An 18,805-nucleotide genomic window follows, 5' to 3' on the forward strand; every position below is an offset into this window, starting at 1 on the left:
GTTTTAGCACTTAAGACCAATGTCAATTTAATTTTACAAGAAAATAATCGTGTGTTTCTTCTATGATGCTACGACAATCTTCAGATGGTACGAGCAGACAACATGAGATGATGTCCCAATGGTATAGTTTTGTGTATACCTCTGTCAAGGCGTTGGTGGACGTTTTTCAGCTGGCTCAGTGTGAACAGTTGGCAGAGCTTCAGCAAATGCAGTTATTTTTGTGCTTAGAATTAGCGTTGTACCGTTACACTATTAGCACTATTCATCATTGCACTATTAGCGATGAAATGAACTCATACGAAAGTGTGATGAATCATAAGTCGGCAGGAGCCCCTGATCACGAGCTAAGATATGGTAAGGACATGGTTTCTCACAAGCAAATGCTTTTCAAAAATCGATACTTACATTTTGGCCTGTGATGGCGACCGCTGTGAAGTGACGGAGAACTCGTGACTAAAACTACATGCACATTAGCCACTAATAGTGATTTGATTCTAAGGGACTTTTGTTGAACTGGTAGTAATGTACACAATGTTTTTGACAAACTACATAATTTATAGCTTTTACACTACAGTAAGACGTCGACATACAGCCGCGTTTGGCTCCGGCCGGTCGTAAAACGATTTGGACGTTAGTCGATTTTGTTTATTCTGTCGATTCTGATCTAACTTAAATGAATTTAGCTTACTAAACACATACTTGAAGGAAGTTTTAGTATGTATTTTTTGAAACTTAAAACTTGAACTAAGATTTTATTATTTATCTGTTTGTGAATCCGTTTTTACTATAACAGATATTGCTGAACTTGCCATGGCGAGCAACGTATGTATCTTATTAACGTATAATTATAGTCAGTACACAAATCGCCAAATTTTAATTTCAAGAGAGATTATTGTTGATATATTGCGAAAAAAAATCGCCCTACGAAAAAGCTTAACGAAAATAACGAAGAACGGCTTACGCTACACCTCGCACTGAGCTGCCTGACCTTCCCACGGACGTGGTCGTATAGTCGGGTAGACGTATGTCGCATAGGTCGTAAGTTGACGACTTACTGTAGTTGTTTTTCTTTATTATTGGTTATTATCATGAATTGCCCTCAGACAGCAACCTTATTCCTGGTAAGAAGTCGAAGAAGACCGACTACTTTGAGTGGTGACATGCTGCTGTAGATGTTAGACTAATAATCTTCAAATAGGGATTGGTTTAATTTTGCTAAAAGTCATCCGTTTTCTGCACTCAAAGCTAGTCATACAAGGTATGACTAGCTTTCATTCTTGAGTATCAGCTTTGCCATTTGCTGTAGAGCTAGTCTTGGGGCTTAAACAAAACATGGGTCTTTGACTGCACAGCCCATACAAATACATCCTCGCGGGTACCAAAGCTTAGCGTGCCAAAGCATGCAAAGGGAAATAGCTGACTCTATAAGTATGTTTTGTTTCTGCTTCTTAAAACCTTTTTCTGCAATATGTGTGGCCAATATTCATTTGTACTGTTATTCATACCTTCGCCAAAACATCGCTACTCTTTACAAAGAGTAATCTTTATTTTACATACTGGACGAGCTCCAGACATGGTTGACGTCAATGCCCATGTATTTGTGTACAAACCACATCTTCATTTCTAGGTATTCGTTTTGGCAAAATAAGTATTTGTCTATATTTTTTATCCTGCTGTCAAAAGTCCACACTTCGCAAACATTTTTGCAACAACATTCCCTTGAATGGACATCATCTAATTAACTTTCACCCAATGACTATGTACAAAAGAGCACTCAGAGATGTGTTTACATTCAGTTGATATGGCCAACATCGTTTTGTAGTTACGGGTGGATTTGATGGCAGTTCTTTTTGACAAAACATATACATATGAAAGTATCAATAAAAATATAGCCATAGCCTGACATTGCACTAGTACAGATCATCCAACTCTAGATCAAACCAATTAGAGTGACACAGTTAGATCGCTACATTGCGATTGATACAATCGAATTGATACAATTAGATCGATATAATTACATTGATACCATTAGATCGATATACATGTAATTAGATCGATACCATTACATCAATGCAATTACATTGATACCATTAGATCAATACAAGTAGATGGATACAATTAAATCCATATAATTAGATCGATACAATTAGATCGATACAATCTGATCGACACAAATACATGAGCCCAATTTGAAAAACTAATCCTGCCAAGTAAGTATTGTTCATGGAAAAAAATTGACTAAAAGATCGACTCGGTTGCGCTAAAGAAGTCACCATGGCCAGACACATGAGGCTTAGTCAGTTATATTGGTTACCGACCTTGACCTTGCATCCATCAGATTGCAGGTTGAGACATTGTGACTCACAATATCTGGTTCATAAAGGTTGTGAATTCACTAGTCTAGATTGTACAACCTTTTAAAATTCCACATCTAGAGTAAAACTTGAGACTCAAGCTTGCGAAATATATTCGGAGTATCGGTCGCATTTTTCTTGAAACTTTTTTCCTAGAAATGTTCTTCCAACTTTTTTTTAATTGTACATAGCCCAACACTTTACAGCAATGCACTTTTATAATTTACAACCTGATTTCAAGAAGAATTTAATAAATTAAATTACATGAAGCGTAAACATTTTATATCTGCAACCAGCTCATTTTATAATTTATTTTTGCTATTTTCAGATTAGCATTTGTAACAATGTTTCAAAGGTCAAAGCTATTGTGAATAGTGTTAAAGTATTTGGATATATCATTTTTAGTACGTCAAGTTGAACAATTGATGAGTGAACGGTGAGCAAAGCTACATGTAATTTCAAAGCGTGCATTGGGGGTTGTTAACCTTAATATTTATTTCAAAGCGTGCATTGGTGGTTGTTAACCTTTATATTTATTTCTTTGCTCATTTATTATTCATAAATCTTTTACAATGTTGAAAATGGCTTTATCTATTATTTATTCATGATTCACTAAGCATCACTTTGCTATGTTTGCTGATGCGCTTTTAACGGCCTAACGATATCCGAACCATTTCCTCCGATATAGGCTGTTTCTGGATTCTTCATATAAAGGGGTTGGTCATTCAAACTCCAATCGCATATCCTTTCCAAAATTAAAATCGCAGTAGATTTAGCCTATATTGGATTGATGACTGAGTCGGATTGGCTTCATTGGTAGTGGATAAGTGGGTGCGTTAGAAGCCGAGCCGCAAGATCTTTATCAATACAGTGCACCCTCAGGTTATGATGTCCCTGTTTTATGGTTTTTTCACCTTACAATGCCAACACCAGAACAAATTAATGCCGTATAGTGGAATCCACTTTACGAAATTAATTCATTTTTAGGCTATGATAACCAGCCATTGTTTTATTTATTTATGGTAAATGTCAAGGAATTTATATTGTATTCATGCAATGAACTATGACTGTCTCAGTCACGTATTGCTCTATAGGATAGAGTAATATGTGACTGTTATGTGGAAGTTACTTGGCATGTGTCCCAAGTATGTGCCCACGTTATTCCATGGTATAGCCAGTTGGGCAGTGTAGTGTATTGGATAAATAGATGTCCGCAGAACTAAAGGTTGTAAGTTCAAATCCAGTTCGCAGCGGATTTCTCATTCGCAAAACTTTATTGCTATAGCTGGACAGACAGATGTACAGACGGACAAACATTGAGATTTATATACATGTATGTAGGCAAATACTTATCTCATAGGTATTTTTTATGTTCGTTATGCTACTTGTAGGCTATGATTACCAAACTGTACAGCAAACCTGTTGAGTAAATGCTAAAAATCCTTGGATCATTTGTTTCTTGCGCACTTTTTCTACTGCGACGCACATCTTGTATTTGTTAAAATGTTGGTTTTCTATTAAATGACATTATTGTATGCGGTTCTCTTGTTGTTGGCTTTAAAAAAGGTTTACTTTGAAAAGAAACTTGAAAGGACTCTGGAAGAGACATACTTTATTTATTCATCGAAATAAAAAAGTTTGTTTCCACATGAAAAAGTCAAACAATACATATCAGCTCCAGTTAATTTTTCAGTAAATATTCACATTACTGCTGTGAATTTGAGTTTGACAGCGTGGCTCTAATGAGCTGATGGCGAAATCAATTGCATATTGGATAACTCTGAATTTATGGATATGTGTAATGTCTATAGCACACCTCTATTTAGCAACAGATATTTTTATTTAATTCATTATGCATGCCCGTTTTTGGTTCACATAAATTCCGAAAGCATCCTCATTGGCTGGGCACCCTAAGAGTTATCATCTCTCACGTAATGCCATTTTTGTGGCCTCTATTGATTAGTGTTCATCAAAACGCGAGAGCAATGCTATTTTAAACACAATGTGTAGTGATAGTCTAAGAACATAGAATATGTCTACAGAACTATTATTAATGCTTGTATTCATGAGTTGAAAAGAAAATTGATGATGGAACCAAATTTCATGAAAACTTAGTAATAAAGAAACTCAAAAGATGGAAATCATATGGCATGGACAAGACATGGACAGCATGGACAGCATGGACAAGACGCGAATGGTTTTTGTCAACTGGTGAACCAGGTATCTATAACTAGGTCTATGCATTCATAAAGCTGTCTGCCAAATTAATCATATGTTATGAATATGTTGCAGATAAGTGACAGGCTGTCGATATGCCGATGCTGACGCATTGCTGCTGTTCTAGAAATCTTAGAAATGCAACAATTGTCTGCGCAATTTGGTCTTTGGTGAGTTTTTAAATACATTTTTCAACTTGGTCTTTTTAATGACTTTTTTTAAATACTTTATGTCCAACTTGGCCTTAGGTGAGCTTTTCTAATTAGATCTTGTTCATTTTGGTTTTTAGTGGGTCTTTTTCAATGCATCTTGACCCGAATATCAATTCTACGGCTGTACAAGTACGGTTACAAGCAGGTGTTAAGGGTGTTTGTAAATGTTTATTTTTCATAAAGCTAGCATCTGTGCTCTCGGTTGGATTCACTATAAGAGACATCCAGAAGTCCTACACCGTTGATGGTTATTATATAAGTGACACTGGTAAGTAGCATATTTGATACTTTAAGTAAGCTTAATCTTTTGACTTGTCCGTTATGGCGCGAGTCAGAGTGAGTGTATATCGGAAAAAAATTGTTTTAAAATTTCTCTTTTTAAAAACAAAATATTTTTAGTTTTTGTTTTTTGTCTCATGGTCTAATATGTTTTAAATGACATTGACCGGTGTAAATAAAGTTAATATTTATCACGAAGTAAAACATAGAGAATTTAACAGCATGCTACATATATGAACAATGAGCCTTTTATCGCCTGTTGGTTGTTGGTAAGTTATTCTTTTACTAAACAAGAGTTCATTTAATTTGAGTTCTCTGACTGTTATACGGATATACAGGGTATGTTAATTATATTTTGTTTTATTGTTTAATGTTTTTATTTCTTAATATGTATCTTTATTATTTTTCATGTAAATTATTATTTGCATTATCAGCAGTTGTACAACACTCATGAAGGCTTCACCCGAGTGACCTACGACTGACCTCAGTACTATTAAAGTAATGGTCAAACTTTTTCACTCCCATCACTTCTAATAGCCATTTCTAAATCATTTTTTGCTCAATTTATTTTCGAGGCATGAATCTTAATTCCTTTCTCAGTAAAGTTTCATTTTGACAGCCAAGAGGGTCTCGCACAGTGTCCTTGAAAAATTATCTTGCCTGTACACTTTCTAGCGAGACAGCATTTTTCACCCTCTTTTTAGTTAGGCAGAAACATTTGCCAATGATATTTCCAAGGCCTTGTAATTCTTTTAATCCTCACTTCTGGCAGCACGTTGCTTGTAGGTCTCATTATTATAGCATGGATAAACCTCATCGTGACATTATTTGCTGTCTTCTCGGCAGTGATGCTCATCGTGGCTGTCTTCAAGGTTAGTAGACTTTCAGTTCTAATACATACATAGCATTACACAGCATATACATAGCATATACATAGCATATACATAGCATTACATAGCACTACATAGCATTACATAGCATTACATAGCATATACATAGCATTACATAGCATATACATAGCATGTGCACAGCATATACATAGCATATACATAGCATTACATAGCACTACATAGCATTACATAGCATATACATAGCATTACATAGCATGTGCACAGCATATACATAGCATTACATAGCATATACATAACATATATATAGCATTACATAGCAAGTACATAGCATGTACATATCATATACATGTAGCATATGCATAGCATATACATACATGTAGCATATGCACAGCATATACATTGCATATATATAGCATTACATAGCATGTGCACAGCATATGCATAGCATACACTTAGCATTGCATATTATATACATAGCATATACATAGCATATACATAGCATTACATAACATTACATAGCAATACATAGCATATACATAGCATATACATAGCATTACATAGCATATACACAGCATATACATAGCATATACAAAGCATATACATAGCATATACATAGCATATACATAGCATATACATAGCATTACATAGTATATACATAGCATTACATAGTATATATATAGCATGTTTTGTGTCCAGCGTTTTTCAAGTTATGATATTAACCAGCATGGTTATTGTTTGTTGGCATTATTGTGTGTTGATGACTTTAGTGAAGGGCAACTTGGGAACACATTTTTGAGAGTTGTAGGAAATAAAGTTCATATTGATGACGCAATGACCCACCCGCTGTCAAATCTTTGACATAGATAAGCAAGGCTATTAAGATGAACACTGCCTCCTTGATATCAAAAAGTAATATTTATTCAGTAAAGTACTAGCCGAATGCTCTGCCTTTCACAGGTGGTAGAATAATTATCTAATGAATTTGAGTAACTTGACTAGAAAGCTAGATCTTTACTAAAATCTTTCGTAAAACGATACTGCGTTTTGGGCCAGCTTAACAATCGTAACGCGCAACAGTCAACAGTGCTAGTTATTAACCCTAAGCATGCGCTTTAAACATTAGTATCTTAACCAATGTAATGAATATTTACCTAAAGGAGCCATTGTAATCTGTGTAGCTAAATGGTTAAGTTCGCCGCCTCTATATCTGGAGGTCCTGAGATCAAATCCAGTGCTGTGTTGATTTTTTATTGCTAGATTTTAATTGCTATAACTGGACACAGGTTTTAACAAAAAGACAAACACTGAGATTTCTATAATATTTATATAGATGACCTGAGATTTTTATCAGTTTTTACCGCTCATGTATGCAATTTACTCTAGGGCTACATTCATTCCCGTCAGATTGTAAAAATAATTTATTTGCATCAAGTTTGTAGTAAAAGGATAATTTATTATGATGATTTTGTTAAGCCACTTTGTGACTCATATCTGCCTTTGCGTGTCTAATCGGGTTTTTGCCCAAAAGAAGTGACTCATGATTAAGCACGAAATACGAAGCTGGGCAGGAACCAATCACGGCGATTGTATTAAGAACCAATCACAGCAAGTGTATGTAAATTTAGTTTATTAAAAATTCAACATGTTTGTGTGAACAAGCAACGCAAAGGCTCATTTATGCTAGGCAATTTTAAGACACTATTTTTAGTGAAGCAAAAAAATTGCACTTCTAGTTGGTATCTGCTCCTGCTATTTACTACCCTTTCAGTTTTGGCTTTGACCAATAGACTCAATTACAAAACAGTCCATTGTTATGTTACTGTTTGACATCTCCGGATCCTTTTGTAAAAGTAATTATTGGCTATTGGCAAGCCAAAATGCAGTACAAATGCTGTAATCATCTAGTAAAGCGTAGAAAAGTGTGATCGTCATACAACCAATCGTAGACTTATGCATCAACGGAGTAAACATGGATTGAAGGGGATTGTCAAAAGTACCATGCGTGATTGTCATGTCGTACCTGTGACAAAAGACTGCGATTGTCACAGGTGCGACTCGCTCTTTATGCATTATATTTTTGTCATCGACACTGCGAAGCTGCAAAGTTAACCACCAATGTGATAACTTTTCTCACACTTTCAAGAATGGGCAACTGCAGTAACATCCGTGTATTCTCTGATAGCACACTAGAGAAATAATTTTGTTTTAATTCAAAATGTTTGTATTTATAGAATTTGTTGTTAATTCGATTCATATTTTATATACATGTATGTTGTGTTTATGAAACTGATCATGCTACTAAATATCTTCACAGTTATTACCTACCAACCATTCAGTGTTTTAGATTCATGTTACTAAATACATACTTAATACAAACAATATAATACATACAAATATGATGCATTTGCGATAGTCGTAAACATCTAGGAAATTAGCAACATTGTTGATCTGCCGATTGTATTATTATTATTATCTTAATATGAAACTTGATTAAGTATAAAATTAATGATGCAGAAATTCCTCATTTGAATGATCGCTTACACGAACTAAAGCACCATAGCCTACATTAGTGTTGGGCCGGTATCTAATTTAGTGCCGGATCGGATATCCTTGCACATTTTTATCGGTTTTTCAGGTATCGGTATCCTCGGTATTTACCATCTTCGGTATCCTTTGCCAACTAAGAAAGTTCGATATTGTCGGTACTATTGTTCGGTATGTGGTTATCAGTGTGTCTTTAAATGGTTTAAACTTTAAATCATAACTGTCACGAACAATTTTTATCGTTGTGCAAAGAGTAGCCTGTGCAAAAAACATTCTTTAGTCAGCAGTATATTGTTACGGCAAAGAGACTCCTTGTTTTAGAAAGCCAAAAAAGAAAAGAAAGATGGAAATATAATTTTTATGATAGATGTTTTTATTGTTTATTCTATTAAAAAATATAGTTATTGATACAAACGTTATGTATAATAAAGAACAGATAGATAATGGCAATGGGCTCTCTTTGTTAAATATACTGAAACAGTTTAAAAAAATCTTACTATCACATATTGTAATCAGGTAATGTAATCACATAATTATACGCAGTCCAATTAGAGTCCAGTCCCGTTAGAGTCTTTATACGTCCTCCCATCTGTGTAGAACTCCCAAACCTTCGAGGCTGGTGGCATTATAAATGTAACGTAATATAATAGTAGATACAGTAAGCGTGGAAATTTTCGTTGAATTTGTTCGCCAATGCGTGCTGAGATTGGCATGTTCGTCGTGAAGCGTTTTAAAAATCTCTCCGGATATCCGTATAACCATATACTGGTAAGCTTTTACGGATAAATACCGATCACATCAAACCGGCTGCGGATACCTAGCTGACACCGAAAATGATTGGTTTCCTCGGATACCGAGAATCTCTCGGTATCGGTAAGAGCGAATAACCCAATACCGGCCCAACACTAGCCTACATGGTCTACTAGGCTGGTCCACATGCTGTGTATCATGGTCTCATCAGAGGCTGGTCCACATGCTGCATATTATGGTCTCATCATAGGCTGGCCCACATGCTGCATATCATGGTCTCATCAGAGGCTGGTCCACATGCTGCATATTATGGTCTCATCATAGGCTGGCCCACATGCTGCATATCATGGTCTCATCAGAGGCTGGTCCACATGCTGCATATCATGGTCTCATCAGAGGCTGGTCCACATGCTGTATAGCATGGTCTCGTCAGAGGCTGGTCCACATTCTGCATATCATGGTCTCGTCAGAGGCTGGTCCACATGCTGCAGATCATGGTCTCATCAGAGGCTGGTCTACATGCTTCATATCATGGTCTCATCAGAGGCTGGTCCACATTCTGCATATCATGGTCTCGTCAGAGGCTGGTCCACATGCTGCATATCATGGTCTCATCAGAGGCTGGTCCACATGCTGCATATCATGGTCTTATCAGAGGCTGGTCCACTTGCTGTGTAACATGGTTTCACCAGAGGCTGGTCCACATGCTGCATATCATGGTCTCATTAGAAGCTGGTCTACATGCTTCATATCATGGTCTCATCAGAGGCTGGTCCACTTGCTGTGTATCATGGTTTCGCCAGAGGCTGGTCCACTTGCTGCATATCATGGTCTACAAGGCTGGTTCACATGCTGTGTTTTACATTTGCTTGCAGAGAAAGCCAAAGCTGATGGTGCCATGGATGGTCCTAGTTGCAATGCTCATCATCCTAGACGCTGTACACACTATATACAACATACTCCTTGATGGATTCTCCAGTATAATCATTGCCATGCTTCTCCTCTGGTTTATATTCACCATTATCAGTGTAAGTTATTACTTGTACTTACCTCTCATCATACGCATCAGAATATATAGAGTTACTCATTTATATCATTACCGTAATACCTCTATCGATGGAAGTTGGTTTCAGTTTGTTACGAAATGAACCAGAGGTTAGAAATCTTACAAAGCAATAATGTACCACGATCTGTTCAATATTACCTCTAGTCAGTTTTTGACCCTTCATAACAGGCAGTCCTCATTTCATCACAAAGTAACGAAGCATATAATTTAATTACTGTCTATTAAATTGCTATAAAACTGGGAGTTGGGTGTCTGTCTACGAAAGCTGTTAAAATGAAAGCTAAAAGTTAATCTCGAAGCTGCACGTGATGAGAATTGTGCAAGACGCAGCATCAGTGACTCTGCCCCTTCAGGCAGATGATTTACCAGGTGTGGGTAGAGTTAGAGGTGGAACGAGACAGGTTTTTCAAGTTCGAGACGAGACTCGAGACACTGTCTTGTAAAAATTCAAGACACGAGACAGTAAAATAATGAGCATTTGGTGATGATTTCACTACACAAGGACTAGCGCACTTGATATATTAAATTGATAAGCCTTTTTTTAAATTTAATTTTCACCTGGTGTAAACGATTTAAATACAACATTTTAAAAGGAACACGCATGTATTTTTTGTAAACAAAAGTGACACAAACTGCTCTAAAATAGCGAATTTATATATTTCTAAGAATTTTGAGCTTGATTGATAATAATTATTATAAACATATTGCGTTGTACACGTATATTTTTACCATCTATTGAATAGGTCTTACTTTATTTTCTGCAACTCTATTTTCCTTCTTCCGCAGCCATGTTTTAACAGCCGTGCGCAGGCGCTTTAGTCCTATTTCCTGTCTCGAGTTTGACAATAGTTCGGTCGAGACGAGATCGATCCGGGCGAGACAGGTTGATACTCGAGAGGTCGATACTCGAGATGTCTCGTGTCTCGTTCCACCTCTAGGTGTGGGTAGTGGGAAAGGAAAGAACTAACTAAGGAATGGCGATTAGAGAATGTGGCCGTACTACTAGCAACTGTTTAGTACAGCAGTCTGGAGTCATCGCGCTGTTGGAAATATAAACACAGAACAGCGACACATCCTGATGTGTGGGCTTGCTCTTTGGCTCGCAGCCAAATATATCACAACCCGCGTGTTTGCTCTTATAATCTACCTAGTTATTCATAGTTTGAACGATTAAACGTATTCATTAGCTCAGGAATGCTGCCGCTGCCTTTCATAAAGACTTAGTTTGGATTGTAAGGAGTTTTCTTGGAAGTGTGGCTCACCTGAGGTTACTAACTACTGAAAATATAGTTATGTATACCTTAACATACATGTATGTTAACGGTAGCAGTTGTCTGTGAAACCTTACATACATTTGCGCTCCCTGTTTTCGGTCTCACAAAAGTATATCTCATGCCGGATTGTGCAAATACTTCCATATTAGCTATATAGTAGTCTACAAAAATAACTATATTGTTTACATATAAAGGGGGCAGATTTTGCTATTATGAGTATATTACATGCATCAATGAGTGATTATTCAGAGGGCAATGGTCCGTAGTAGAGTGCTGAGGTATGTAGTAGGCGCTTGGAACACCTCCATTGTATAACGCAAGCCTAGATGTAGCAAGATGATCTACTAGGGCATAATCTAGTCGTTGTGGCCCTTGGTAGGTCAATGAAATATGAGAAGTGTTCCCACCTCATCAGATTGGAGCAGAAGGAATGTCTGGCTGCAACTCTGTAAAATATCTTAGGAAAGGTTTTACTGCAACGATCCTGAATGGCAAAAAGTTCTAAAAATCAAAGCAAAAACTTGTTTCAATTATTAGACACTCTAGTAGAATATGGATAATTTAAGTGATATATTCTTTTCAAGTGTGTTATTGAAAGATTTTTGACATTTCTTGAAGCCGCAGTTCTTAGAATATAAAAGTTCGTCCTTTATACGGTAGAAGGAGCTTCTAGAGAAGGCCTATTTTTATAAAAACATTCAAAATATAAAAGTTTCATTCTTATACCAGTTTTACAGTCTCTTAGTAGCCTCTTTATCTAGTACTGGTATAGGGTTAGCTTAGGTTCTCTGAATTGTCAATGTATGAGCGGCTGTTATTCATATAATAGAGCTATTATTATTATTTCTAGCTATAAAAAGTTCATAAAGTTGTTACAGTGGTGTGAAAAATAAACTGACCCCCTTTGTTAGAAAATTAAAGTTCTCACTTACAGTATTGTCACTCATTGTGAATTTAGTCGATAGCCATAATTACATATTAAATTAATTTTCATTTTGTTCTGACTTCAAATATGTGAACCAAACAGCTGTGACATTATGTTTTGAATGATTATATAGGCGAAACTCTGAATATTTCATTTATAATGTCAGAATCAGAAGATAACCACCCGAACAGACATGATGACACAACATACATTTCTATTTGCTTATTCCACTTGAAGTGAGCAAATAGAATTGAGTGTTAATTTAAAATATAATTTATATCTATTGAGTGAATTCACAATAAGTAACAATGTTGTAAATGAGAGTTTTAGTTTTCCAACAAATTGAGTCCAGTTTATTTCGCACACTACTGTAAGGGTGATGAGCACACCGAGCCCCACACATTGGGAACCTGACAGGACTCTCAGTCTAGCTACTGTAGCTCGTGTGTCTTTAGCATTTAGATAGGTTTTCCTAGGAACGGCAGCACTGAACTCCATGCCAGTCATCTGCCACGGTCACTGGCTAGACACTCATAGCAGTTTGTAATTCAACTAATAAAAGTTATCTGGAATGTTCTTGTTTCCTTCTGAGACAAAGGCTAAAGAATGCTGATTGTGGTTGAAGCTAGACAATTTTATGTGTTTCTACTCTTGTTTCTTGTCGGTTCACGTGAATGGCCCGGTTCACGTTGAATGGCCCCTGAGGGTTAAAAACAATGGTGATGCTTGCCCATTGACGTGAAGACTACATAATGAACATATATTTAGAATAACGTAATACTTGAAAATTGAAATGAATAGACATTGAAGTTAAGGTCACATAACCTGCCCCCATCTGTAGGTAGACAAGACAACTATTGCTCGACTGCCTATAGTTTTTGACAAGGCTGTGACAAGGCGCCTGTGGCATTAGGTATTTTTTATGTTGGGAACATTTGATCTTCTATGTTAAAATATGCAAGTTGTCATATGATAGTCTGACACTATTTTGACCAAGTGCAGATGCTACATCAACAAGGTGCCTTGTATATACTCTGTGTTTCCACGAGGCGGACGATGCAGATTCGGGGTTGTGCGCACGTTGAGCACCGTGCAAGTGTTTCAATCGACATTCGCATGCTGCCGATTAACGCGAGCTCTTTGTTAAAAAAGATACGGATCTCTACGCCAGAACCAATCACGATGCATTCGGAACTGCTCAAAGCGAAATAAGAACGACTGAAGTGCAGAAAATGCTCGGAATGGATCAGCTAGCGCGGCAGTTTCTTGGGCATCATTCGCCAACGCCGTTTCCATCTTTCGCAAACATAAAACATTCGATAAAGATTTGCGAATAACCAAACTGGCTTGACTTGCCGATTTTTGCCATTTTCATCTTGCATGAATGAAACGGATGTACGGATGAGACTTACATGTTAACCGTGTCATAGATGCATAGTAATATTCAGTTCCTTGAATGTCTTGTCTAGCAAACATGTTGACTGTTATAATATGTTTACACTAGCTGTTACAGCTAGAATGTTAAACTGATAAAGGGGGCATTTACAGATGAAGGTTTTCCACTTGCGAATGTCAAGTATGCGGTATAATGGGAGAATTATAGGGGGAGGTAAATAAGTTTCATTATAGGTACAGTGACATATCTATCGATGAAGGATTTCCTGTAACGCTACATTTCATAATAATAGGTTTTCCATGAATTGGCCTATAATGACCTTTTGCAAGGCCATTCTGCCTGCGGTATGCTGTGTCAATGAATTCCATTTAGTTACCCTTACAGCTTAATGAATTGTCTTCTCTTGGCTTAGAGCAACATTAATGGTTTTAATCATGGCTGAGGTTAACAGCCAGACCATGGATAATTACTTGAAAACTGTTTTAGGAAGTTGTCTAACCTTCTAGAAGCAAACAAAAACATGAAAAAGCAGCATATTTTTGGATCATTGCAGAAAATACTTAATTTAATTTTTCCACTTAATACTCTTTTCTTTAAAACATTTAGAAAATGTCCAGGACAATAACGGTGTGTAATTATTGTGTTGCTTTAGTTTCTGCATAAGTATTACTCTCTTTATACGAAGTTCATCAAATATAGCAATAATAGAATTAAATATTGAACTTTAAATAGAGTAAATAATGTTGCCAGGAAGCATTATATTTTTGCTACCAATTATCTATGACAAACATTGTTTTCTATTCCGTGACACCCACATACTACATCCACCATCATATGTTTCAGTATCTGAACTTTCTGTTACCACAACCTACAATTCACTATACGACTCTTTTGCAATATTATTAGCTTACCAACTTTATAACACGCCTGGTCAACTCCATCAATAATTCTACATTTATGTCTTTTTACATTTTTGCTTTTGGTAGGTAACTAAAAACATCATTTTACTGATGAATACTATTGTTAATAAAAAGTTATATGTACATACATATGCACGCGTGTACGTACACATTCATATACATGTGTACATATGTACGTACACATGTTCACATACATACACGTGTGCATACATACATGCATGCAAGTGTAACATACATGCATGTGTACGTATGTACATACGTGTGCGTGTATGTTCGTACATACCTACAGCCCAATTATAATGAACTAGTGTAGATTAGTTCAACAGAGTTCAAGTCAATTTCCACCTTTAGCTCAGATTAGTATTTTCACTGCTAAATTTGATTTTTAAAACTTTTCAAGCTCATTGTATTCCGATTTATGGTTTTCTATAGCACTTTTACCTCCCCATGCAAACTTTTTGGAGCATGGGGTGAAATAAACCTACAAATGGGTGACAGATTTGTTTAGTATATTGCCGTGTCAAAGAGTCATAGGTGAGGAATGGAGAAACCTGTATGCATATAGGAATTGCAAGAGGCACACTTCCTAGTACTCAATATGCCATAAGCAGGCTGGGCAGGTTCAGCCCTGCAGCAAACCCTTTTCAAAGCTATAATTATAACTTGTATTTACACGAAGGTTTTTATTAGCCAGTGGGATGGGAAATATTGCTACAAGAATTGGTTCAATTTTGTTTTCAACTACGAGTAATATAAATGATAAGTATTCCTATGAACTTTATTTATAAATTACATATTTGAATGGCTCAGTTTGTTTAGATTTAAGAATTGTATGCCACCGGAGGTTCGATGACTCAGGCACTTGTGTAACGCAGTACCTCAAATTGCAAATGAAATAAATTAAGTATTAAATTAGCCTGTGTTTTTGCTTCTATCTTTGCCAGTGAGTAACTGGTAGTGGCATCATTTGACGCCGTCATACAAATTTTGTAGATCTACTCTGAGCTCTGCGTGCTCTCTCATTATCAAGAAGTGAAGATAGGGAGAGGACACACTAATGATTATAATCCTCCTGTGAGTATAGATCATTTTCTTTCATTGTGTCTCAGCTCCGGGTTAGTTAGGATTGTACTCCTTGCCAGCTCTACGTTTGTTAGTTTTTACATATTTATGGTTAGTTTTATAGACATGGGAAAACAACTCCAAAGCTATACACCTTATGAATCTATTTCTAATTATATGAGCAATAACAGCATTAGCTCTTTTGTCAGCCATAAAACAACAACAATTACGCTAGTAAGCTAAGTGGAAATGGCAGCATGCCAGTTCTCCACAGGGTCGAAGCTGCTGTATCTATTCTCTAATCTTCACTCTAATATAAACAGTATCAGTTTGTCCAGAGCCACAGTTAGATGGAAAAAAGATTTCTTAATGCTGGATTCGAACTCGCAACATTCAAAATTGCCATCCGGCGCACTGTTTCTTGCACCAATAATTCACCTTCAATATGTTAGAATTATTGTGGACATACTTATTCTCTGCGCTTTATTGGCACACCTGACGGTCACTCAGACTACTAGACTGCCAGGGTACTAGTTTAGAATATAGAGTAGATTAGCTAAGGCAAGGTTGAGTATAATGATATGTTTTTTCAATGCTGGCCGATGTGGAATGACGTAAGTACAATTCGTTTACAGAAAGATCTTTGTAGTAAGTAATTAACTCTTACTAAATTGTGTGCGTCTGTTGATTTTGCATACTTGCAAAGTGACTTTGAGTTAACATGTTCAGTTTCATTTCATCTTAACAAAAATTTGATTTCTTTTTTTGTCCTACATTAGTACCTAAGCAGTCTATCCAGCATGCCGTGAGAAATCGTCATGTGTGCCGATAAAGCACAGAGAATATGTCTACTCACAATAATTCTAAAATATGGAAACGATTGATGCAGGTAGTAGCGCGTTGCGCGGTGAAGCCCATCGTTGCGGGTTCAAATATTGTCTGATGTAATCTTTTTTTTAGTCTCCAACTGTGTTTTCACATGGACAGACAGACATGGCTCATATTATAGTGGAGAGTACATGTACACATATACTCTTATGTATACATATGTATACTCCTGTATACACATATGTGGCTAATCCATTGAATCCCGCTATATATCATTACCATTTTCAGATTATAGGCTCTTTGACAAACACAAACATTGTATTGTTTTCTTGAATTCTTGAACTGTATTAAGCAGAATCTGGAAAGAAGCCAACTTTTTATTTAAAGGGGTAATTATAGCTGCTGTCAATACCTGAAGCGTTATAAAGCGATGCACACGTGATATTTAGTTAGTCTTCAGGACATGAACAGCCTTTATATATATGAAGAGTTGTGTTCTTTAACCAGAAAATGTGAAAAATCTTTATCTTAGATTATCAAATTTAGAAATCCAACTCAATATCTGTTTTGAACGAAAGGAAACAGTAAATAAATCATGCTCTACGCAGTTTCGGTTGAAAACTGGGACCATGATAAATAGAGAAGCCTGCGCTATTACATTATCTTCAAGTGCCAGTTTTTAGACTAAAACTATTGGCAGTATTTGACATCATCAAGAACATTACACTCAGTAGTACTAAATATGAATAGAAAAGGAATTCGAATAAAACTAGATCAAATCATAAATGTAATGCTCTCATTCGAAGTTGTCTAGTCTTAAAACAAAATTGGCATGAACACATAACTCCTCTAAAACTATAAATTTCATTTCAGTGTCTTTAGATTTCATTTACATCTTGAAGTTCAACGTAACATTTCAACGATAATACTATTTATATGCTTAGCTGTTTTATAGTGTTCAAAGTATTATCTCTATATTAATATTTATTTTAAATATTGTAGCATAGAATTTTAATCACAATTGTCTTTTCTTTCCACCACCATCAACTGCCACTGACATCTTTTTTCTCTGCTGCAGTCTTTACAACCTCTGCTTGGTTTGTAGGTGTTTTAACTTAAATTCTGTATCTAGCCAAAAATATTTGCCCTGCATTCATCAGATGGGCTGAACCGCTGTGTGTTAAACCTGAAGTTTACCCCTGCATTCATCAGATGAGCTGAACTGTGGGGTGTTAAACCTGAAGTTATATTATTTAGTTGATGCAAAGAGGTAGAATGTGGAATGAAGGTCTGTGTCTGCCTCTCTTTGCATAATTCTTTTCTAAGATTATTTGCAACAAAAACCATTGATTCTTCACAAGTCTTGTTGAGTTCGACAGAAAATAACGGACTCATCATTGGCTAATAAAACATTGTGATGCACATCCTAGCCGCTATTTCACTGTCTGTTATTATCGTTATTAATTTTATACATTTCCGATGTTGTTCTGTAATATATCTGCAGCGAACTCACAACAGCACAGAAGTGCAGCATGTGCATATCACCGAGACCCCCTTCAACTACGTGCAGTCGCAGCATACAGTTTATTCCTTCCACTCTCAGACGCTCTGCGAAGAAGAAGGCGGTGATTCACTCAAGCTTCCAACAACGGCTCAAAACGGCCATCCAAAAACTGCACTGAGTAAAATTAATGGACGGGTTCTGGAACTTCGACCTGTAGCTTCAATGCCCTCTGACATGGAGAACAGGTACTTTTCACCGCACTTTAATATATTACATTACTCCTTCCACAGACACATATTATCAGCCTAAATGCTTTGATTGTGCTTCGGCATATCAACAACAAGTAGCTACACAAACTGTTGTTAGGATGATTTGTCGACCGTTCTACTAGCGTCTCTATACTAAACCATCGTTATTAACAGTAGTACTTCAGCAGTCAATTGTGCTGTGAGAGATCGTTAGGTGTGCCGATAATTATTTGCACAATTATTCAAAAATACCGGAAGGTGGTGGATTGGTGTCGGGTTTAAAGCGTCGGTATACCAAGCTGAATTTCAATAGTTTAGGCTCTGTGCAATGCAATCTTTTTCTCGTCTTCTAACTGTGGCTTTCGACTGATGGAT

At 36.4% G+C, this 18,805-nt stretch overlaps 1 protein-coding gene across 3 annotated transcripts in view; it reads left to right on the plus strand.

Moving 5' to 3' along the window:
- Positions 1-18,805, plus strand: part of LOC137405994 (uncharacterized) — a 35,973-nt gene that overhangs the window by 14,702 nt on the left and 2,466 nt on the right. For 2 of the 3 annotated variants that reach the window (XM_068092490.1, XM_068092491.1), the window contains exons 2-7: positions 4,647-4,741; positions 4,967-5,051; positions 5,849-5,934; positions 10,083-10,235; positions 15,782-15,862; positions 18,183-18,427. In XM_068092490.1, the coding sequence (XP_067948591.1) occupies positions 4,667-4,741; positions 4,967-5,051; positions 5,849-5,934; positions 10,083-10,235; positions 15,782-15,862; positions 18,183-18,427 (725 nt within the window). In that variant the 5' untranslated portion in view covers positions 4,647-4,666. Of the gene's footprint in view, positions 1-3,658; positions 3,688-4,646; positions 4,742-4,966; positions 5,052-5,848; positions 5,935-10,082; positions 10,236-15,781; positions 15,863-18,182; positions 18,428-18,805 lie in introns of those variants that run through there. The other variant, XM_068092492.1, reaches the window with a different exon arrangement.

This window comes from Watersipora subatra, chromosome 10, assembly GCF_963576615.1.
Source record: "Watersipora subatra chromosome 10, tzWatSuba1.1, whole genome shotgun sequence".
NCBI lineage: Eukaryota > Metazoa > Bryozoa > Gymnolaemata > Cheilostomatida > Watersiporidae > Watersipora > Watersipora subatra.